This window comes from Schistocerca piceifrons, chromosome 5 (genome assembly GCF_021461385.2).
Source record: "Schistocerca piceifrons isolate TAMUIC-IGC-003096 chromosome 5, iqSchPice1.1, whole genome shotgun sequence".
In the NCBI taxonomy this organism is placed as follows: Eukaryota; Metazoa; Arthropoda; class Insecta; order Orthoptera; family Acrididae; genus Schistocerca; species Schistocerca piceifrons.
Window position 1 is genome coordinate 190,874,037 of NC_060142.1, and position 25,479 is coordinate 190,899,515.

The 25,479-nt window shown below is 39.2% G+C and overlaps 1 protein-coding gene across 1 annotated transcript; it reads right to left on the reverse strand.

The window, feature by feature from the left end:
* Nucleotides 1-23,109: 23,109 nt before the first annotated feature.
* LOC124798884 (piggyBac transposable element-derived protein 4-like) lies at nt 23,110-24,668 on the reverse strand. The gene is made up of 4 exons (XM_047262416.1): nt 24,665-24,668; nt 24,247-24,413; nt 23,728-24,121; nt 23,110-23,594 (listed from the first exon to the last, which is right to left on the reverse strand). Exons 1-4 carry the CDS (start codon nt 24,666-24,668, stop codon nt 23,110-23,112), a joined length of 1,050 nt encoding a protein of 349 aa, XP_047118372.1.
* Nucleotides 24,669-25,479: the final 811 nt, after the last annotated feature.

The following is a 25,479-nucleotide window of genomic DNA, read 5'->3' on the forward strand; positions in this document are numbered from 1 at the left end:
TTTCTGTAATTATTCCCATTATGATGTCTATCATTCCAATTACTATGGTACACACTTCTTTCTACTGCCCATCCAGCCTGTCAACATAGCGTAAAAATTATTCAAGACAATCATCAGGTCATGTTCTAAATCCCACTGAAACCTTTCTGGTAATTTCCTTTTAAGTGAATCAATCAAGGTCATTTTGTCAAATGGTTTGTCACAGTGTGTTAATTTTTTAAGTTGATCCTTACAAAACTCATTCAAAGTATCGTCCCTATTCCTTTAATTAGGACCATTCAAAAATTCACTTTTAATTCTCCCCTGTTCAGCTTTGGACTTAAATTTATGCAAAAAAACTTTTTTCAAGGCTTTGATGCGTTTCCTACTGAATTAAAATTTAAATTTACCAATGATAGGGCTTCACCCTCAAGACATCTTTTAACAAATTTAATTTTTTGATTGTCATTCATGCCTGACACAAAACAATCGCTACAGTGGTGCAGAAAATCCATTGGATGTAAAGTGTCTGATGGAACCCCTTGATTGGAGTGTTGGACAACGCAGTACCATTTTCTGCACAAAGACTTTGATTCACTTGAATTTCTGGAAATCCTAAAATTTTTTGATCTAAAACAGTTACATTAGTTTGCATATTGTTTTCAACATTTAAATTTTTTTGTTTTAAACTGGCCATGTTTTGTTCCATTTTTTTTTTCCGCTACAGCCTTCTGTTCAACTCTGACATTAGCAACATTTTTCAATTCTCTTGCTGATTCAACTATGAACTCATTATTGAAAACAATAAGTTTATTTTTTAAAACATCAACTGCCAGCTGCTGAGGCCGAGTGGGTCTACGCACTTCAGTGCGGAACCGTGCCACTGCTAAGGTCGCAAGTTCAAATCCTACCTTAGGCATGGATGTGTGCGATGTCCTCAGGTTACTTAGGTTTACGTAGTTCTAAGTCTAGGGGACTGATGACGTCAGATGTTAAGTCCCATATTGCTTAGATCCATTTTTTAATAACAACTTTTCCATTCACACTTTTTAACCCCTCTGACAACCCATTTTTTGGCTCTGAAACTTGATTACTAAGTTGGTGCATTTGATCTTGCATCCTGTCCAATTTAGTATTGTTATCTGTCTTCATTCCCTCTATCCATGCCAAAATTAAATGCAAAATATCAGTTTTTACTATTTCTTTGCTAACTATGATTTCACCCAGCTCAGGCGTGTCCTGAGTGGATCCTACAGCTTTCACTTCTACCTTGCTCCTGGTCCTACCCTCACCTCTATTCACACGGGTCCGCAAACAAATTAATTTCACAAATAGTTTGTACTTATCTTTCCCTTTTTGATGTCCCTGGTTGTAGTTGTAAAGTCCTCTTTCATTTGATCTGGTCTGTCATTGTTGGTAGTACTTTGTCACTGTCGACACTGTTTATTTTGCTGGGCAGCCCTCGGTCTTCTTTCTTAGTGTGATAAGAAATCCAGTCATACATTAACTGCAAATGGCACAAATCACTCTCCCTTCTTCTTCTGCAACAGAAAAAACTTCATTATTAGCCAATTGATGCCAGATGACACCACCACTTGTAATCTATACCACCCTCACATCATTTGTTGATTGTCACTGTCTTCATAGATAACTCTTTTAATAAGTTTCAAGAGACTAAGATTTACAATAAACTTATTACTTATCCTCTTTTTCTTGAAGTTGGCTCCAGTTCTTTATGTCTAGGGGATTATTCTTGAATCTGAAATTTTCATATTTTTGGATCTTGTGGTTCCAATTGACATAATTAACTTCAAAGTAAGCCTGCAATGTATTTTTTGTTTTTGTGTTAATTTTATTCTCTCACATTTTTCTACATCTCACAGTCTTTTGAATTTTCTCATTAACAGAGTTAAAATTACATTGTTATTCCAAAATATAAAAACACATCTGATCACATCAGAATCATGCACACTACTACTTCACTCTGCGGTATTAACAATATTGTTAGAGAAAAAGCACAGTAGCACTGTGGTGTAGTGATTATGATACTAGACTGTTGCATGGAGAGTCGTGCGTTCAAAACTCATGTGACCTGTACAATTTTAATTTCTATATTCAGTTCGAGTACATTCTAGAACTATCTACAATTGGCTAGAACCATTGTACTGGAATGGTCTATAGCTTTATATATACTGTATGTGTTCTGGCCGGAGACAGTTCGCTCCACGCTCTTGTATAATGCTGAATAAACCTTCGTTAAGTGAAGTTAGTGTTCGTAACTCATTTACTTACACCTTCCTCTATGTGACAATGTGTCAAAGGGTTTACAAATTCTCTTGAAAAATGAATTTCTATTAATTTACATTATTATTTTATAAATGAATCTAGAAATAAACATAATAAACAGTACTAAAATTCGTAAATTTTAAGTGTGCCAAATATTTCCTAATTTCAAATGTTTCTAAGAGAAATAATTTCAACTGTACATTCATAGCTAGTACATATTGATTGTAATAAAGAAAATAACATAATTTCTTTTTACAGATTTTAGCTTGAAATATAATACATATTGTAGAAAATCATATGAAAATCTTTTAGAAAAACGGATGATATAACATTAACCTATTCAAAATTTGAAGATATTTCTGGTATTGACTACTTCTGAGGAAAAGTAATGCTAGAGGAGGGTGCCCCTTTATAGGATGGAAAGTGGATGTGCCCTTTGCAAAGAAACCAACCCAGCATTTTCCTGGAGTGATTTAGGGAAAAACTAAACCATGATGGCTGGACAGGCATTTGAAACATCAACATCCAGAATGCCGGTCCAGTGTGCCAATTGCAGCACCATCTCACTCTGTAAATCTTTCAAGCCAATGCCAAAACTGATAATCTTGGGGAGAAAACCCCTGAAAAAGTAACTTTTCTTACTGGTGCACAAAACTTTAAATATTACATTCTTTCAATAATTTCTCAACAGTTACTGAAAGCATCTTTGTTCAAGCCAAAAGGAGTTTGCAGCCCAATCAAAAACACAAATATACAGTGCAGAAACTAAAAATGGTACATCTGGAATCTATCATTCAGGCTCTAATTAACAAATCAGTAGTCCAAGAACTACTGCAGATAATTGTTTTAGCAAAGAAATGACATATGTCACTTGCAAAGGATACTGGTATGGAAACAATTTTAGGCATAGAAAACAAATTCATAATCACAAATAATTAATCAATTTAGTATCAGACTGAGAAATGAAAGGGAATTGTACCATTATAAATATAAAAGCTTACAAGCAAAAGAATCACAAATGAGAACTAGAAGGGGATAGAGAAGGAGTTATAAAAATGAATACAGGAGTCAGTGGTTTGAGGCAACAAAGAAGGGGGAAAATATAAATATAGCAGGTGGAAAAAAGATGTGTAGTTAAAAATAATAATATAGAAAAGAAAGCCATATTAATTTTATTGTTACAAGTAAATTAAAAATGAATGTGTTCTACTAACAGCTTTCTTCACTGGTGGTATCATGAAAGGAAGAAGTATATTCTCAATCTTTCTTTCTGGAGTTATATAAATGCTTTGGCGACCTATAGAAAGAATTAAAACCAGATTATCACAAAGTAATGTAGAAATGACATTGATTTACTCCAAAATAATGACATTACATTCACTAGATACATATATTTGTGTGTTAGTCAGTCTCATGTTCCATGGGTCATTTATATGATTTAATTGTAATGCAGTGAAATGAGTCATTTTACATTCACTTAAACAATCTTTTGTAAATATGGCTACATACTGAATATTTGCATTTTTTTTTAAATACAGATATAAGTTGCTGCATACTGCAGCAAATGTGCATACTACTATCAGACAATAATATATTAAATGATTCTCAGTATGGATTTAGGTCAAACTTATCAACAGTCAAAGCAGTTGAAAACCTTGTCTCTCTTGTACTCATTCAAGTCAGAATTATCTGCTGAAGACATTCTAATTGACTTGAGTAAGGCTTCTGACTCAGTTAACCACAAATTATTATTAGATAAACTGTGTTGCTATTGAATATAACACTTGGAACTCTTACTAATTGAATCATACCTCAGCAATAGAAAACAAATTGTAAAGCATAATGGCCAAAAGTCACAGTCTCTAAGCATAAAATGAGGTGTTCCTCAGGGCTCAGTGCTTGGCCCTCTAGTATTTATATTATTTGTAAATGACTTTTCGAGTAATTTACCCTGTAAATCTATCCTCTATGCTGATGACACAACATTAGCTAATTCCAGAAATGGTATAAACAAATTGAAGGAGGAAAGTGAAGAATGTCTCAAAATATCTAATATTTGGTTTACAATTTATGAGTTAACTATGAACTGTGAAAAGATTGTCAAGATAATCTTCAGTCTATCAAACAGTAACACTGAGTTATCATCTGTTAAACTAGTAGGAATACACGTTGACTCAAAATAAATGTGGGACACACATACAGATTATGTATGTCGAAAGTTATCACAAGTTATCTACCTATTAGCCAAACTACACACATGTGTTACACAAGATTTATTACTTCATTCATACTATGCCTTCTTTCACTGCCATCTACAATATGGGATTCTTTTATGGGGTAATTCCCCAGGACCCAAAAAATTTTCACTTGGCAGAAAAAAGCAATTAGACGTCTTTATGGAATCACTGACAACAAGATCTCATGTAGACCTTATTTTAAAGAATTAAAAATTCTCACAGTCCCATCTTTTTACATATATTGTTGCCTATTAAACACAAAAGGAAACTTAAACCACAACACCACAAGAAAATCTGTTCATCAACAATATACTCGACAAACAAATATGATTGACATACCCACTACCAGGCTTAAGAAAACCCAATCTAGATATAAATACATAGGCATAAAATTATTCAACACTTTACCCATACAGGCTCAATTGGTTCCACTGGATATTTTCAAAACTAAAACCAAAGTGTGGATGAAGGAAAATACTTTCTATAGTATAGAAGAATTTCAGAATAGTTGTAAAGATGACCTAATTTATTGATGAATTAAGGCTTACTCTTATGTATAGATTTAGATATAGAGTCAACTGTAAGCTAATAGGGTATAACACTGCTATATTTTTTAACACGTAATATTTTGTTATATGAAGCATAATGTACAAATAGCTATAGTTCTGACAACATTGATTGCATGTTAATGCTGGTAAATTAAGGCTTACTGTTATGCAGTGCTGTTTTTCTAGGGGAACGCTGGGGGCCCCTAAACTTCTTTCATCGACAAAGTAATTTTTTTACGATGTCGATTGGTCCTCCACTGATGTTGTTCCAGCCCATGGACTATGTACGCTCTTGGTTCATGAAAGGCAGACATCTTGCTACTGATAGCAAGAGTAAAGTAAGAAGGCTTGAACACTGCACCAGCCATGAACTAAAGTCAGTTTGGAAACTGTTGTAATGCCATTAATGTAAGCTACACTGTAGTTTTATGGTTAAATAAATTTTCAGCTGTATTAAAAATTAGTTCAGTTGAAGCATGGGATACCACCCCCCATCTGTGCCATTTCGAGAGCCAAACAAGGTTACAAAAGATTTTTGTAGTGTAGATTCTATTGTTGTTGATGCTAGGTGTGGATGGTTTTTGTTGTATTTGTGTCTTTTAGTGGTACTTTATAGGTTAAAATGTGTGTTCGGTAATACTTCCTTGTATTGTTTCGTATGTCGGAGGGTTGATTGGATACATCTGTTCCATTTGAAGTGTATTATATGTCAATTGAAGTGTATGATCCCATTTTATTTTATCGTTCAGGGGTTGATGGGAATCACATGCTTCATTTGAGGTGATATAAACTAAGTGTTTGATACCATGTTCTCTTGTATGTTTGGGTGTTTTTCTCATTATTGCCTGCTTCGTTTGAACTGTAAAGTCAACTGAAGAGTCCGATACTTTTTTTTTTTTTTTTTTTTTTTTTTTTTTTTTTTTTTTTTTTTTTTTTTTTTTTTTAAAAAGTTCGATATGTTGATGGCGCATGACTAAAAGCAGATGGGTGGTATCCCATACTTCCATGCTTCAGTTATAAGTAATTTTCGCTGCATTATATCCAATGTCAGAGTACACTCAAACTTTTTTTTTGGAAAAAAAAAGCACTGCTGTTATGTATAGATATGGGTGTAGAGGCAGTTATAACCTAATAGGATACAACACTGCTATGTTTTTACCACGTAATACTTTGTTATGTAATACATAATGTACAAATAGCTGTAATTCTTCTGACAACATCGATTGCATTTTAATGCTGAAAGATGGATAAAATAAATAAATAAATACTCATTCTTAACCATGACTTTTGATAGGTTATGAAAACAGAAATTCTCCTAAGGAACAGAAGCAGTTAAGGAGAAATAGTTTAAGTTTGTTAACAAATTTAACTTCCCTGTCTGTCAGTCCTTTTATATTACTGGGTACATGACCAGAAATGTTCGTTCAGCACTGTGCACCACATTTTACACTAAAGATAACCTTACCATGGAGTAATGAATATCATTTTTTCTGGTATTGTAATTATGTACATCATTGTTCCTTTTGTAGTGCTGTAGATTATTTACAAGAATCCTTATGAGGGACTAAATATTCTCTGAAGTAGTAGCAAAAATGCCTTGCTCCTTAAACTAATATCTATCAAATGAATGTGGATGAGGACCACATATTATTCCTGCAGCATGTTTTTGAGCGGTGAACACTTTGTGACATTACAAGCAGCTGATTTGACTGCTGCAGGATAGACTGAATTTGACAGGTTGGCCAATGTGAATGTATGTTCGAACAGCCAGCTGTCAGACAGCTGTGATGGATGAGCTGAGCAGAAGTAAAAGAGGCTAGCCATGAGGCCCAGTGGTCATTAGGATTTTTCCAGGCAGGAAGAATGATGTGTTCCAGTAACATGGTCATGGGATGAGCTAATATGAAAGGACTTTGTGATAGACTTTATGTTGGTTTAGCTATGAAGTATATATCATTTAATAAGTACTGGAACACTGTATGGGGCAAAGATGCAATATAAACATGTCCATGCCAAAAAGAGATATGTACGAAAGAGAGATAAACATATATCTGTATCCTAATGTGTCCTTAAGCCGATATCAAAATTTTCACTATTCATCTATCTGTCTCTTCCCATCCAAAATTCTAGGTGGACATGTATGTGTTTCAGGCAGCTATGTGTATTTGTGAAAAAGTTTTCTACAATGTATCTTTTGGAAAGGGAAGTAGCTTCTTTCCATTCTAAATTTCTCATTCTGAAAATGATATCCGGATACACTGCAGCCTACAACCTTTGGATGTGATGGTGACATCATTTATGACTGCACTATACTGCACAGCAGTGGGTGGCGCCTCCTTTTCTTCAAGAAAGAAGAAGTAAATATCGCTCTGTTCACAGGAGAGTTAATATATAAAAAAATTAAGACTGTGTCAGTGATAATCATAGTAAGAGACTGTGGAGGTGTGAAATTAAGACACATGAATTGCCACTCATGAAAGTGTCCACCAGCCACATACCTTAAAATAATCCACATTATTCATACCTCCTAAAATTGCAAGTATTTAAATACGATTATAGCTGGGGACTGTAACAGGAATTTGCCAGGTATAGTTAATTGAAGTAATTGAAAAACGTAAGAACATGCTGTAAAAATTTTCCATTGTATTAATTATCTTTTGTTTTCTTTGTTGCGTGAACCAAATAATATTGCCAAGAGAAAGAGAGAAAGGATTGTGAAAGAAGGATATGCATGGATGGAGAATAAAATTTGCGTGGGAACTTACAAACAAAAATGCGAAACCCATTGAGAAGGTAGGAAAATTCTAACTTTTTTGCATGGCTGCGCTTGCTAGTTCTTCACTCATATCTATTAGTAGTAGTACCTCTCCCCTCCCATCCTAAAAACTGGAGTATTTTAAACTGTAGTAAAATAGTATATTTATTAAAAATAATTTTTTGCCTGATAATTTTGAGTAAATGTAAGTGCGAAAAAAATGAGTTGCAGTATATATTCACAACACATCACAGGATAATTTTGTAAACTTTCTTAGAGCAATTAAGAGAAGGATATTAATTTTAAAATTCTGTAATTAGGAAATCACAAGGATAGCAATGGATGCAGTACATACAACCATTGTTGCCACTTCAGTAATTGTTGCACAAGTGCAAAATATAGCCAAAACTAATGTGACGACAAACGATAGTGAATGTGGACATTGTGGTGAGTCAGATGACAACTGCGAGTATTATTTAAACTCAAATATGATTGAGGATAGCAATGTTGTGATTAATGACGTGATTTTACTTATGGTAGGTGAAATAATTTCCTGAATATCACCCAGAAGTATTCTTTCACATGAGACAAGTGAAAGGCATGGTAGTACACATTCTAGTAGATGTAAAATTCCCACAGCAGGCAAAACACAACCAGAAGTAATCACATATGCTTCTGGAGGTGTTCAAAATGATACCCCAACATTGATACAACTTGTGCAAGGGCTGATGAAAACTCTTAATGATTATAGGTTGAACAAACACAAATGGGTCATGTCATCCATAAATAGCCCTTTTCAATCTGTCCCAGGCATGTCGATAGGGTTCATGTCTGGAGAAACATGCTGGCCACTCTAGTCGAGCCGTGTCAGTATCCTGAAGGAAATCATTCACAAGATGTGCATGATGGGGACACGAATTGTCATCCACGAAGATGAACACCACAACAATATGCTTCTGATATAGTTGCACTATTGGTTAGGGGATGGCATTCACGTAGTGTACAGCCATTACAGTGCCTTCCATGACCACCAGCACCACATGTCGGCCCCACATAATGCCACCCCGAAACATCAGGGAACCTCCACCTTGCCGCACTCGCTGGACAGTGTGTCTAGGGCGTTCAGCCTGACCGGGTTGCCTCGAAACACGTCTCTGATGACTGTCTGGTTGAAGGCACACGTAACACTCATCAGTGAAGAGAATGTGATGCCAATCATGAGTGGTCCATTCGGCATGTTTTTGGGCCCATCTGTACCACACTGCATGGTGTCGTGGTTGCAAAGATGGACCTCACCATGGACATTGGGAGTGAAGTTGCACATCAAGCAGCCTATTGCACACAGTTTGAGTCATAACATGATGTCCTGTGGCTGCATGAAAAGCATTATTCAACATGGTGGCAGTGCTGTCAGGGTTCCTCCGAGCCATAATCCGTATGTAGTGATCATCCACTGCAGTAGGAGCCCTTAGGTGACCTGAGTGAGGCATGTCATCAAGAGTTCCTGTATCTCTGTATTTCCTCCATGTATGAACAACATCACTTTAGTTCATTCGAGATGCCTGGACACTTCCCTTGTTGAGAGGCCTTCCTGGAAAAAACTAACAATGCGGATGCGATCAAACCGCAGTATTGACCGTCTAGGCTTGGTTGAACTACAGATGACATAAGCCATGTACCGCCTTCCTGGTTGAATGACTGGAACTGATCAGCTGTCAGACCCCCTCCATCTAATAGGTGCTGCTCATGTGTGGTTGTTTACATCTTTGGGCGGGTTTAGTGACATCTCTGGAATAGTCAAAGGGGCAGTGTCTGTGAAGCAGTATCCACAGACAACGTCTATCTTCAGGAGCTCTGGGAACCAGTGTGATGCAAAACTTTTTTTGATGTGTGTAGATAACCTAAGTAAAAATGTATAAGATGTTGACAGGACATAGGAAAAAACGACAGGTAAGCTGTAAAATGTGAGTGACACACAGATTAAAATTTAGGGGACTCAATCAGAAATTAATATAAATGTAAAGGAGATGCAAGACACTATTACCGAGTTGCAAACTCTATGTAAAGATTTGCCTGAGGAAGCACATGAATTGAATAATTTAAAACTGAGCAGTAATTTCATAATGAAAACCCCCGAAAGAATTGATAGGGCTGTAAAGAACTTAATGGAGAGAGCCAAATCAGTACCGTCAAATGGGGTGATTTTGTACAACGGGTTGAATTCGGACGGTGTGGCTCAATTGCTCTTTGGCATTCCATAGAAACAAAGAGTTACTTAATTTAACATCTGTGTGCCAGTTATTTTAAGTGCAAGAATGCATTTATCACTTTCCACAACTTTTATTTTGCATCAATTATTTCCCTAGGTGAATAATTGATGAACAGTCTCAGTGTTAAGAATCCATGCATTACCGTAAAGTGGAAACTTTCTACTGTTGCACTGAGTGGGAAGTTATTGTAACCATAATTGTTGATGCACTCAGTAGCTAACAGCATTGAGACAATTTCTGTACAAGTTTGTCGAGTTTCTCATGCAAGGTTATAAAATAACAACGGTTTTTGTAAAACTGTGTACTGTTTGGGATGACTTTGCACAATGCCAAGAGCGTATAAGAGCAGGAGAGGTGCTACAGTATGGTGTAATTATGCCCCAGAACTTTTAGATAAAGTGGTTCATGATATTCAGAGTGGTAAATTATCTTACAGAAAAGTGTGTGATTTGTATGATATACCTAAATCAACCTTACAAAATAAAGTGCAGGAAGCACATCCAAAAAAAGGGAAGACACTAAGTAAAGAAGAAGAAGAAATGTTGAAGCAAGGTATCTTGAGAGCTGCACATTGGGGATTTCCCTTCACTAAATTGGATATTAGATATTTATTTAAAGGCTACCTTGATAAATCTGGCCAAAAAGAGAAGAAATTTTTTAATAATCAGCCAGGAGAAGAAGGGGTGCATTTATTCCAAAAATGACAGTCAGAAGATCTTTCCATTCACTTAAGTGAAAATATTAAACGAGCTCGTGCAGAAGTGAACAAAGAGACTGTTAAGATGCTTTTTTTTTTACCCCGTCCATGAACAACGCCAGCTGGAGGAAAATCTGGAAAATCTTCCACCATGTGTAAAATGTCACCAAGAGATTTAAAAAACACGTGTGTCCAAAATCACCCCAATCCATGGGGTAACTTCAGACACTTTATTTAACTGCCTCAGATAAATATACCTACACATACACTTTCTGGTTATGGGATATATATTCATTACACATATACCCTACCATGTCCATAAAAATCAATTTAATCTAACAATATATACGAAAGTTACAATCAAAATAATGACAAAACCGTCCGAAATCACCTCGCCTGACAGTATTACTAGATAAGGATATGATGCTAACAACGAAGTGGTACAAGAGCAATAGACCTATGTAGAAGGGGTCAAAGAGGTAGTTAAGGAGAAGGAAAATGAACTAATTTGCCAGAAGTGAATCAGGTCAAAAGGCAGCAGAAGAAAAATTGCCAAACAGAAGCCACTAATCACTAGCAGTCAGGTGTAGTCAGGCAGAACAGAGAGCTGCAATACATATCCACTGTTACCACTAGTCTTTCAGACACAGAGGAGGGAGAGTTTAAAATGCAACAGGCACTGCCAATGTCAATACAAGCTGCAACAGAATACACACAGTATACTGGTATGCAGCCAAACAATACAACAGCAATGGCAGACAGTACCTCCTACCTGTCTACTCTCCATTAAGACAATAGGAAGTAGTACAATGCCTTTAAATGTGAAGGCAGAAGCAATGAATTTTGTGTCTTGCTTTTCAGCTTAAATGTGAGTGCAGGTGTCTTCATTCCCACATTAGACAAACTTTTTGGTTCAGAACTACTTAATAAAGACCCTGTCTAAATGGCGAATTGCTAAAATCAATGCCTACTTGGGAAGAGCAATTGCAACTTTTACAACAAATACTATATCGATTCTCAGAACACGGTGTTAGAGCAAATTTAAAGAAGTCTGAATTTGGGAACAAAATGAACAAATTCCTAGGAAACATCATATCACTCCAAGGTACTTTGCTGATCTGGGGAAACTAGGTGCAATCAGACATTTTGCCCTGCTTCACAACAAAAAACAACTCAAAGCTCATCTGGGCTTATTATCTTTCTTTAGAAAATTTATTCCTGATCAGCTGCTGGACAGTGATGCCCTGTCAAACATGTTACAGAAGAATAACCTATGGATATGGACCAATCAATTTGAAAACATACAAGAAGCTCTACTCAATGCTGATATATTGCACCACCCAGACTTATCAAAAGAGTTTTGTTCAAACACTGATGTGCCTTCGCAGAGTCTTTGGGTGTGCCTATTTCCAAATCACCATGATAGATGGACAACAAATACTCAAGATATTTAGTTTTGCAAGCACAACTCTTACTTAATGTAAGCAATCATATTCAGTAAAGGAGCTCGAAGCTTTCTCTATAGTGTAGTCTTTTACAAAATTCAAATATTATTTGTGGGGAAAACACACAAGTCTACAGTGACCACCAAGTGCTTTCTTTTCTTTTGAGGTGCAAATTGTTGCACAGAAGAATAGCCAAATGGTGTCTCTACTTAGAGGAATTCAGATTCGAGGTAGTGTACATCAAAGGTAAATGAAACATAATTGTAAACACCTTGTTGAGGCTACTGCATGGGTCGATTGAATTGATAGCACACACTTAATAGAATTATGAAACCTGCATCCTAATTATGTATGACGAAACACACCAACCCTATTATGCAAAACTGTGCAATTGTCTGGGCCAACTGCAAGAAGAAGATCCTTGCTGGAAAAAGATAAGAGTCAAACTATGTAACGGATATGATGATAATAACTCAAAATTTTTTATACTGTTTATAGAGGAGTACTGTTTCACCAATGTACACCTAACCAAGAAAGGTGGTGTATATGTTTACCTGAAATGTTTGTAGATGTATTCATTCTTTACACTCACAGTGTGTGGAGTCATATCGTGTTTCTAAATGCACCAGTAAGATAAACACGTACTGCTACTTCCCCAACTTGTTGTGCTGAATTCTCCAAGTAATTCAAAAATGTATCGCTTGTCAGAAGACCAAACATTCGAACAAATCAAAATTAACTGAACTGCGTCCAATAGCCCCAACAAAACCTTTAGAATTAGCATCACTGGATGCTGTCAGTCCTCATCCAAAACGAAAATGGGGTATTAAGTGTGTAATTGCCTTATACAACGTTTCTCCCAAGTATGTGAAGTTGTATTCAGTGAGGTCAGTAACCACCAGCTCTATTATTGGAAGAATTACAGACAACTATCCCCCAAGAGTAGGGAAGACACAGATACTGTTAACTGGTAACACATCGTACTTCACAGGTAGCAGTGGCAGGAATTCATGACCACAAATTAAATAAAACATATTTGGTCTTATAATTCCACTTCAAAGCAGGCCCAATAGTAAGAGTGTTTAAGGAATTTAATAGATTTATATACTGCTACACATGACAAAACATACAAAATAGACCGAGATCATCTCACCAATTCAGCAATCATTAGTAACTTTCCACCTACTTTGAAAATTTTTACACCAACTGAAGTAATGTTTAAGAAATGAGAAATGGATGAGTGGGAAAAACCACTGCTTAAAGTGCCCAAGGCAGACATGTCATTTGAAGAAAAAATGCGCAAGCATTGATTAATCTATGAGAAAAGTCTTACGAAAAAAACACTGTTAAATTCCATATAGGACAAGAAGCATCATTGCAAATGTGCCCAAAGTCTACCAAATATGGAAAACTTGACTGCAAATGGCATCTGTTATATACTGGCCCATTTGTAATTGCACAAGTCCTTCATCCAGATTATATAGACTTGAACAAGATATCAAGATGGTAAGGTAATGACATGGTTCTCTCTTCTAATCATCAATACTTTTACTACACGACAAACGTACAGGTCGAAGACTAGGCAGGAACTGAGGTCCCAGAAGTATACAAAAACAAAGATCAACTCAAAGACATAATACACATATGATGTTTTGGCCTATCGATCCATGGATTGACATCACATAGCACCCCCCCCCCCCCCCTTGCAGTATGGAGTATGTACCAAAAGGGGGGGGGGGGGGGGTTGGCAGTTTCGCGAGAGTTTAAGTGGGTTACAGTGAGTTCCTCCATGTCTAATGGCACGGACCATGTGGGAGGAGAGTGTGGAGCAAATCCTGGAATGCTGATGCTGAAGTCTTGAAGTGACATCAGCGGTCATATTCGTTGGCCGGTGTGGGTGCACTGGTGTGGAAGGGTGCCGTCGGCAGGGAACCTAATGATCACCATTCCACTTGGCCTAATGTAAGCACGTAGGCTGCCACACGTAGCACTTCAAGAGATTTTGCAACGCTTCACTACACGTTGTGACACACCATCCGAGTCACACGAATCATCACATGCAAGCAGCACTAATGCGGTACCACCACTAATGACAACAGATAAACCACAAATGTCATTAGGATGAATGTGGGTAGAGAGCTCGTAAGTGGTGCCTGCTAACAGAGAGGTATGCTGAGCCGGTGGGGTGGGGAAACCGTAGCACAGTGAGGGCAGTGTGCTGTGAGTAGAGAGGTGAGTGTCAGATGGTGAGGTCTGAGTGGGCGTGGCAGGAACCTGTGGGCTGCACTGGTTAGAAGAGCGGCATGGTGTGCTGTCGCATAAAGATGGAACTGTTATATTAGAGCCCTGCGAGCTGGGAGGTGGAAAACCCCGGAATGAGTGCAGGCTCGTTGACGGGGCTGGTGTAGGCGTGAGTTTACTCGAATCATGAACAGAGGAAGAAGGCCAAGGGTGGTCAGAGCCTGTGGTCTCTTCAACAGTGGGTGAGGTAGGGCAAAACTTGACGTGATCAGGATAACCCTGTTGAGGGAGACAGTAGTTACTGAACCCTTAATTACGATGTCCAGTGTGTAACTGTTCATTTGACAACTCTGTACTGGCCTGTGTAAAGGGGCTGTAACGGGGCTTTTACAGTGTCATCACAAATGAACACAAATTCGCAAGTGTCAAGTGCCTTGGGAACATATGTGTGTGGTGGAGTGTGGCTGGAAGGGGCCGGGGGTTGAAGCTTGTTACAGTGTAACCTCACCCATTCTACCAAGGATGGCAGTTCAGATGTTTTGGCGACTGGAGTAGGAGCAACAAGTTTGCCTGGCAGTGTAAGGGACTGGTGATAGACAAACTTGGCCACTTAGCCTTTAAGGTCTTCCTTGAAAGTGGTCCGCAAACCAAGTAAGACGAATGGCAGGGGCTTCTGTCCAAAGGAGGCCATGGCAACGTAAGGCCGTCTTAAGCATCCTATGCCAACGTTCCACGAGGCCGTTGCTTTGGGTGTGGTATGCTGTTGAATGAATTTTCCTGATGCTGCACAGTCTACATAATTCAGAAAACAAGGCAGACTCAAATTGACGGCCTTGGTCGGTCGTCAAGTAAACAGGGCAGCCAAAGCATGATATCCAAGTGTATATGAAGGATTGTGCCACTGATTTGGATGTAATATTGGGTAGCGGGGCAGCTTCCACCCAACGAGAGGTTCTGTCTATAATAGATAGCACGTATCTGTAACCCTCGGAGGGGGTGATGGGGCCCACCAAGTCGATGTGAATGTGTTGGAAGTGACTGAGAGGAGCGGTGAAGCTGCCTAGTGGGGGCGATGTGTGCCGCGAAACTTTATTTTGTTGGCACGGAATGCAGGCACGGGCCCAGGCTTGGCAGTCACAACGCATGTCATGCCAGATGAAGTGCTCTGAAATAAGTCTGGTAGAGGCTCACACCTGGATGAGCTAGGTTGTGTAATTTGTCGAACACTTGTCTCTGTGGAGGTTTGGAAATGAAGGGACGCAGCGTACCAGTTGATTCATCACACCAAACCTCGCCTATGACACCAGGAAAGGTGGATCACACAGATTTGAGTGATGAGCTGTGATCGGAAATAAGGTCTATAGTGTCTGTGTCGGCAGACTGCAGCTGAGGCAAGTTACAGATGTCTGTTAGAGTTGTGAGAGGGCCGACACAAGACAAAAAATCTGCAACCACATTATCTGCACCCTTGATGTATCGTGTGTCAGAGGTAAATTGCAATATAAAGTCCAAATGATGGAAGCATCTAGATGGGGGGTCAGTCATGGGGTTCTTTACAGCAGCAACCAATGGTTTATGGTTGGTTAAAATGTAGACGTCCCTACCCTCAACCTCGGTGCTAAAGTGTTTCACAGCCTCATGGGTTACACACTGGACTCGCATTTGGAAGGACGACGGTTCAATCCCACGTCCGGCCATCCTGATTTAGGTTTTCCGTGATTTCCCTAAATCACTCCAGGCAAATGCCGGGATGGTTCCTCTGAAAGGGCAGGGCCGACTTCCTTCCCCATCCTTCCCTAATCCGATGAGACTGATGACCACGCTGTCTGGTCTCCTTCCCCAAACCAACCAACCAACCAACCACAGCCTCATGAACTGCCATGAGCTCCCTATCAAAGGCTGAGTACTTTTTTTGAGCGCCATTGAGCTTCTTAGAAAAGAACTGCAAAGGAGAGGTAGTATCTCCGATGGTTTGGCTGAGGACAGCACCTACTGCAGTATCACTGGGATCTGTGGTAATAAAAAATGTAGCATCCAGATGCAGGTGGGCAACAGTCAATGCGTTTGCTAGTAGGTGCTTCAGTTTGTCAAAAACTTGTTCCATGGCAGGGGTCCAGGGGACCGGGTGGATACTGGTCATATTTTTGCCAGCAAGGCCATCTGTTAGGGGAGCCTGAACCTCAGCTGCAGCAGGAAAGTGCTTCCCATAATAGTTAACTGTTCTGATGAACCTGCACAACTTCTTAAACGAGTGAGGGCTTGGCAAATCCAAAAAGGGTTTGATTTTATCCTCGGGAAGGAGTGAAGCCCTTAGCTGACATGATGTAGCATAAGAATCTTACCGAAGTCTGGTGCAACTGGAGCTTCTTGTTATTCAGTTCAACACTGGCAGCAGTAAGAGTGTCTTTAACAATCTGCAAATGTTCTTTGTTCTTTTGCAAAGTAGGACTGAAAATAAGAATGTCGTCCATGTAAACTAAACAAAAATCCAGATGAAACAACACCTTGTTTGTCGTTCTCTGCCAAGTTTGTGCATCGTTGTGGAGGCCAAAGGGCATGAACCGGTACTGGAAAAGGCCGAAAGGTGTTGTAACAGTTGTTTTTTCAATATCCTCTGGTGCCATCGGAATTTGATGATAGGCCCTCCTACAGTCCACTACCAAGAAATATTTGGCGCCTGTAAGAGCATGGTTAAAATCCACGACGTTAGGAACCGGGTACTTGTCTATGATAGTATGAGAGTCAACATAGTATAGTCGCCAACCATACACCAGGTGCCGTCACTTTTTGTGATGAAGGGATAGGCGAGGCCCAGCATCCGACAGAATGTTCAATGGCGCTGGCTGTTAAGAGATTGTCTATTTGTTCGCGAGCCACTTTCATGAGTTCTGGCTTGATACGGCGTGGTCGGCAAGAGATAGGCGGTCTGTCTTGCAAGCGAAGTTTGTGGGCAGTGCCGTCTGTAACCATGGAAACGCGCAACACGGTACATGAGGCGACTGTCTGTGGTATAGTGTGTGCAGCGGCCGCTAGGCTGGGTTGTGGCACGGATGGCAAAAGTTTCCATAAATGCCAACTGTTGGGTGGCTGGGAGTGACAAACAAGTGAGCTACGTGAAACAAGGTTGGTACTCTGTTTATTAGTAACCGAAGGTGCCGCTGTCGAGCTTGGTGGCAGTAGCGGGCATGAATGAAAAGCTGACGACAGTAAATCAAACACATTAACCTGTGCCTGGGAAGTTAGCTGCCCAAGTGAAGAGGGGGGGTGAATGTGCACTCAAGTTAATGCAGTTAGAGCTGGCGGGAGCGCAGACACTGTACAGTTTATGTGTCAGGTGTGAGGCGACGGCGTAGCTCAAGTTGTTCCAAGTGCAGGCGTGTAGACACGACACGCTCCGTGAGACACTTACTGGTCCATGACAAGAGCTCGGAGGAGGGGTTATTACACTTCCTAGCCAGGAGGACCTGTTTAGCAGTACTATTGACACTCGACAAAGCACACGGGATGTGTTCCTGCGTAGGGTGGTAGAACACTGCATTCTTGACGAGGTCAGGCCACAGTTTGTGGTGTCATTGAAAGTCGATGCCCAAAATGGGATCGTCGATGTCAGCCACCAGGAAGTACCACTTCAGGTTGCACTCAGGCGAGAGGGACACTGCATATGAAGTAGAACCTAAGAATGACAAACTAGATGAATTTGCAGCACGTAGGACAGTTTTGTGTAGTCAGATCTTTTCAGTAGCAAGACGAGATGGAAGTAGGGAAACAGATGTTTCCGCCCGTGTCGATGAGAAAGTTTGTGCCAGAGTTCAAGCCATGGACATAGACTCGTCCATTTGAAGCATTGGTGTTGGACACTGAATGGAGCGTGGGAAGGCGCCTGTTGTTTATGTCGCAGGAGGTGGCGCCACTGCCTACCTGCGGTTGAAGTTTGGGTAGGAGCATGGCGGTTTACAATTGCATGCTTGTTCCCAAATTTTGCATGGAAGAAATAGTATTTATGGGCAGACGTCTGCTCCTGCAAGTGGTCAGATGGCAGCAGCCCAGAATCTTCTGCAGAGTCAGATATGCTGTTGTTGTGTGGATGTGAAGGTGCCGGTAGTGTGGCGAGCTTGACAGACTTAGGTTTAGTGGGGTGTCCACATTGGGGCCCTGGTTATGGTTGGAAACTGGCGTAGCTGCCGGACTGCTGAGCACGGCGTTCATGTAGTAGAGTGGAGTAACCTCAGTTGGCGGCGTGCAAGCATTCACTATTTGCTCTATCTTCATAGGCGGAGACAGCCATTTGGACAGACAGAGGCAGCTTTTCCATCCAAATCTCAGTGAGTGTGGCATTTGGCATGTCGCATTCACTGACAAGAAGTCGAAGGCACCAGCACAGCTGGGACAGAGATCTGTCACCGAGGGGTTCTTCATAGACGAGCTGTCAAACGTTTTCTCTTCTTGTCTTGGAGACATGCTCCAGTATTGTTTGTTTAGCTGTAGCGTACTTCCCGGTCGGAGAAGGTGACTTAACCAGGTCATAAATTAAGTCAACATGGTCATGGAAGTGGTTCATGAGGCATGTGATATGGGTGTTGTCATCAAGTGCACAGACACTGAAAGTTTGCTCGACCAGGTTGAACCAGAATTCCGGGTGGGCAGGTTTGAATGCCGGAAGTTTCAGGAGATTCAATGAGCTGGTGGTCAAAGAATGCGGGCAGCCGCTCTCGGACGCAGGAGTGATAGACACATGGAGCTTACACATTCAAAAAGGCGTCCCATTGTGGCACATTATGAAAACTATGCTCCCCACTATTTACAGTACTTGCATTAAAGTTTGGTATCAGTGTGTAGTGGTTTCTTGTACTGCTGAGAACGGCGAAAACTGAAGCACTTCAGGGCTAACAAAGATAGAGTCGGAGATCGCTGGCATCATGTTCAAAACTACTGCACCTGACGAGGTCTCTGGGTTCTCGAGGCTATAGGACTGGGGAAATTCACATTGGACACTGACTACAGCTGACATGCTTGAATTTAGTTGCTGTTTCTGGTGAAAACCAGGTGGTGGCAGCGTGTTGTAGAAGGCCATTCTGTAGCGGACAAAGGTCCACGCGGAACACGGAAGCCGCCACAGTAGTAACTTTATACTTGGTTCGACAGATTATTCAAACTTCGGGGTCACCACTGAAGGAGATATCAAGGTGGTAAAGTAATGACCTTGGTTCTCTCTTCTAATCATCAATACTTTTATTACATGACAAATGTACAGGTCGAAGACTAGGCGGCAACTGAGGTCCCAGAAGTATACAAAAACAAAGATCAACTCGAAGACATAATACACATATGATGTTTTGGCTTATCGATCTGTGGATCGATGCTACAGACTAGCTTACCCTGTAAGTGGAAAACCTTTTGTCAAACACTGAATGGATTTGACAAAAGGTTAAAGCAACTCATGATGTTATTGTGCTTAAGTGTAGTGAAAAATATTTCACTATAAATTGTGAAAGATGTTCACTTAGTTTTAGGATAAAATTCTCTCTTTTTATTTATATGAGTGTAAATAGAAATAAAGTAAATCATTAGTTATTTAAGACTTTGTTCACCGACAAAAGGATGTTGTGAAATAAGTAATAAGATGAATTTAAACACCATGATGCAAATTCTCTAATAAAATGCATACACATTCCAATCACAAACTGGTAGATGTGGTGGGGAGAAATAAATGATGTTGTGTTACAACGAGAGGTAATGCATAAGTACAGTAGAAATTTGCATCACAGAACAGTGACCATGGTGCATGCGCAAAGATAAAATGAGTCCATCATTACGCTTAACATGCAAGATGCTCAGATAACTTTAATATCTGTACACGAAGTAGAATATAATATGAAAGATTATGGATATAAATTGATTGCTAAAATAAATACAGAGGTCTACACTATAAGAATAAAACCAATATAAGAAAATAGAACAAAGATAAGGAAATATTTACATGGAATGAAAGAGAATGGACTAATTAAACTATTAGAAGACATCTAACACATTAGGTTAATATTTATAATATATACACAAAAATCTATATTATGGCTATATACAAAATAAACCAAGCACTATAGTATAAGATATACCATCAAAGAATGAATAATTCTATGACAGTGCTCATGCTCTGAGTAAGCTATGAGAGGGAGTAATGACAACATGCCTCATCTAGAAAGATATCTATTAGTTTCATGTGCTCTTGTTATATGAATATGGAAGAGGCAGGAAAGGTAAGTTGAAACAATAGATAAACTGTTACTATTTGTGCTCTCACAAAAATGGCTTGAATTCTAAGAATCAGTCACAAAATAATGAACTAAAAACATTTACTCACTGAATGAAAAAATATACAGATTGACTTTCTTCCATTGTGTACAAACTCTAGAGACTGATTAATGAGAGGATACACAACAAAAAAGGTCTAATGAACTTACATCCAGAAATGCCTGGTTTCCATGCTAGAGACCATTTATTCAGTCATACATTGTTAAAGAGACAGTGGTCTAATAAGCACTGTACCACGCACTGTGCCTCACACATTCACGCCGGTCAGGCTGCATCCGAACAGTGTCAAAGGCAGCATGAATACACTGCTCCAGTGTATCCACATCTGGAATGGGCTCTGCATATGCAACACTTTTGAGATGGCCCCATAACCATGCGTTGAGATCCAGTGAATGAGCAGGCCATGCAACTGGACCCACTTCTCCAATACATCGACCAGGGAAGACACGATTGAGATGTGTCTGGATGTTAATGATGAAGTGAGCTGGAGCACCATCACGTATCAGCTACATAACCCTTCAAATCATCAATGGAACTTCTTTCAGCAGGGGAGACAAAGTCACCTGCAGGAAATGCAGATAGTTCGAGCCTGTTAGGTGACATGGAAGGATGAGTGGTCCCAAAATATGGTTACCACTTATCCCAGACCACACATTCTGGCTGCATCGATACTGATGATTCGCTGTCACCATACCACATGGGTGTCATGTATACTATTCCACAGATGACAATCATTCAACCATACGAAAAAAGCCATAAATTAGTTATAAACTATGGGGTGCACACACTTCATTCAACATGTAAACATCACTACAGATATTCGAATTTAGGTTATGACATGTTAAGTATGCCTGCCATCATTGGTGATGATATGGCACAAACTAGTGAAGTTCTGCATGACTCAACGAAGCATCAGAATACCGATGTTGTTGATGACCTCTTGAATGGTTGTTTCCAGCTCAGCAATGGGTTTGGATTATTTGCTGTACAACTTGTCTTTAACATATATTCAGATCCAGAGAATGGCTGCCAACTGAGGCCCATGCCATTGGCCTCTGGGGCCCCAAAGCCAGAATGTAGTCCCCAAAGTGCTCCTCCAGGACATCAAACACTCTCTTGCTCTAATGGGGTCAAGAACCATCTTGCTTCAACCACATCTTGTCAAAATCAAGGTCACATTGGGTAATGTGGATGAAACCATCTTCCAAAACATTCACATACCATTTGGCAATCACTGTGCCATCAAGGAATATCACACTGATTATTCTGTGACTGGATATTGCACACCACACAATCACCCATTGAGGGTGAAGAAACTTCTCGATCAAGAAATGTGGATTCTCAGTCCCCCAAATGAGCCAATCTTGCATATTGATGAACCCATCAAAATGAAAGTGGGCTTCATCGCCAAACCAAACCATGCATGTGCATACTAATACCCATGATTCCCCATGTCAGACTGCACAGTTTGAATATCCTATACAAATTGTTAAGAAGTTATGACAATTTTATTTCATGTAGTTCAATAATTGTCATCCTGTACAATCATTACAGGTACATTCAAGCAAATGACATTAACCCTTTTGCAGTCAGTGGATTTGGAATGGTGTGTGCTAAAAATGTCATGTGTATTTACTCCGTTATGCTACATTCTATTTAAATTGCCATATATCACACAGTATTAACTTTACAAATATGAAAAATTATCACTTATCCATAAAAGTATGTAGAATATTATGGCTTACTCAGATTATCATAATGTTTCAAATGAATTTGATTGTGACAGTCCAAATAAAATATATATTTTTCAAAATATTATAAATCTGACTTTGATTCCATATATCCAACACTGTGCTTCAATTTAAGAAGGCTAACTACAGTCCATAGAATCTACACACATTTCTGAGTAAAATGACATGAAGGATATGAAATTTGTGTTATTATTTAGAGAGATTATAATTATTTATTTGAAGAGAACATTACAGAATTTCCATGGTTACAGTATGACTTAGAATTTGTGTTTAGGAAAACATTCACCATGCAATCCCTTATTACATCTATTACCATCTATTACAAACAGTCCTTGACCTTTTCTTCCTTCCCTCACTAGTACACACACAGCATCTTGACTCTTTCTTCTCTGGAAGTTTTCTCAAACCCGGAGAACCACGAGGATCATCAGTTGCATTTTTTTCTTGCAGCCGTTCATCTGACAAGGCTTCAATTATCATTACAGTATATACATATCTGGAAACAACTTTCCTTCCATTATTATGCTCTTTGTATAATATGTAAGAGTTCAGCACCTTTCTTGACATTATGTTAAAAGGTACCTTCTACCGCTAACGAAGAGTGCACCTCTCAACCAAATGCGCGTACAGCATCATGTCTGATGTGTCAATTCCACCCACATACTGGTTGTACTTGAGTATTATTTCTGGCTTTTTTACTGTTTTATTTTTATTTTTGACTTCAATATCACCAGAACCAACTTTACTTGACAATAAGATAATGGGGATACACTGGGATTCTTTCTCTCGGCATGCACACGCTAGTATCGGACCTGACTTACAATACATCTTTCCTCCAATTCCAAATTTCTTTCTAAATTGCTCTGGCAAATATTTCCTGCTTTTTCTTACAGTACCAGTAATGTATGTACCTAATTTATAAAGACTTTTTACAAATGGTACTGACATGAAAAAGTTGTCTACAAAGATATGATATCCCTTGCTCAAATAATTGCCCAAACACAGTATCTTCTGGACAACACAGTAACCTAAGCCATGTCTTGCAATCTCAGCCTTATCTTTGGCTTTTGGCACCTCTGTAAGTATAAAACCCAAGACAATAGTGCATTATACAGTCACACAGCATCCAGAATATGATTCCCCATTGGTGTTGGTGTTTGTTTGGCAAATACTGTAATAGGTAAGTGTGACATTTAGTGCCAACTAGACTCTCATCAGTACTAAGTTGTTCATGAGGTGTGTAATGATGTCTAAATACATTATTAGCATGATCTACCAATGGCTGGTACTTGATACATGGGTCATAATCAGGATGGCATGGTGCTGGACATTTCTCACTATCCACAAGATGAAAGCATTTCATAAGGTGTCTAAATTGGTGGGCAGAAAACATTTTACCAAACCATGGAAATGCCTGTGACGGTTTTTTGCTCCAGTATGGAAGCATTGTGGGCCTTTTATTGAGTCCCATAATTAGTAAGCAAGCAATAAAAACTCTTACCTCAGTACTTGTCACATTCTTCCATTTCTTATACGGTTTGGACAATGTAGCACGTTTAGTTATAAACTGTTTACCTGAGTGATTTGTTTCAGTTACAATAAGCTGCAGCAACATTGTAGTAAAGAACAGATTGAAATATTCTATCACAGGAGATCCTGTTGGCAGCATATGTTTTGGTCGTGGCTGCTCTGATGTGGTAACAGCTGTAGTGTTTCAGGTGCAATTACTTCAGTGTATTGTACATCTTGCATTTCGTCTTCACTTTCATTCACAATATCATCAAGTACATCACTTTCACTTTCTGAACTGTTGCTACGTACGCTAGAACATTCTGTATCACTAGTACATTCTAAAAGTTCACAAATCTCTTCGTCCGTAAGTCGTCTGCTGTGGCCTGGTGTAGGTCACATTTTTCACAAAAAACGAAGAAAATAAACAAATTGTAAACTCTTAACATGAAGAAAAACACACAGAAACAATGATAAATAACAGTACTGGGCAAAAACAAGAATGTAGAATGCAATAACACAATGTAAACATGTACTGCGAAACACGACGTCAATAAAGAAACGATGCAAAAGTGGAATAATTGAACGCTAATATTTCACTGAAACAATGCTCAATTGTTGATAGCTTTCAACCTACACATGGCTCGAGGTAAAGAGCAGCTGTATTCAGCACGCCAACACCATCTAGTGCCCGATTCTATAAGCTAAACAAGACTAAGCAGAGTACCGACAAATCGACACCCTGACAGTATTAGCATCAGTAGGGGGTGACGATAGATCATTACCTTGACATTCAAAGGGTTAATAAACTTGTATGGTACAATGATGGAAGAATGTTATCTGTAGGGCTGCAAAAACTGAGCAAATAGTTTGTCATGAAACACAAAGACGCATTCACAAAGAATTTGCTCTATTATTGTGTGATGTGTAAACAATGGATATCATCAGCAGATGATACATACCTCTTTAGATTCCTTATCATAACTCCCTGTAGATTCATAGACCACCTCCTGGTAGAACTGATATAGGTGTGGCTAAGTGCAGTTACGCTTGCTTGTGTCGCAGACATGAGAGTGAAGTTCTCTACTCCTTTCATTAGCAAACTAGAATTACAAATGCTCAAGTTAAATGAGATGTTGGTAATAGCTCATGCATATCATCAGACTGCATATAGAATCATATTCACAAAAATCACAACACCTGGAACAGCTAGAGATAGGACACTCATATTCACAGAAGGACGTTCATATTCACAGAACATATACATCAGTATGTTCTGCAGAAATGATTAGCATTTCAGTCACCTCAGTTCAGAATGTGTTCTGTGATGGCGTCTATGCATATAAGGTATGAATGGTGCCCTGTGCCATCCATACTGCGTTTTGTTGGTTCCAAATTTCATCTATGGTGGTTGGCGTTAGGTCACAGTGCTGCACTCATTGTTTCACCATA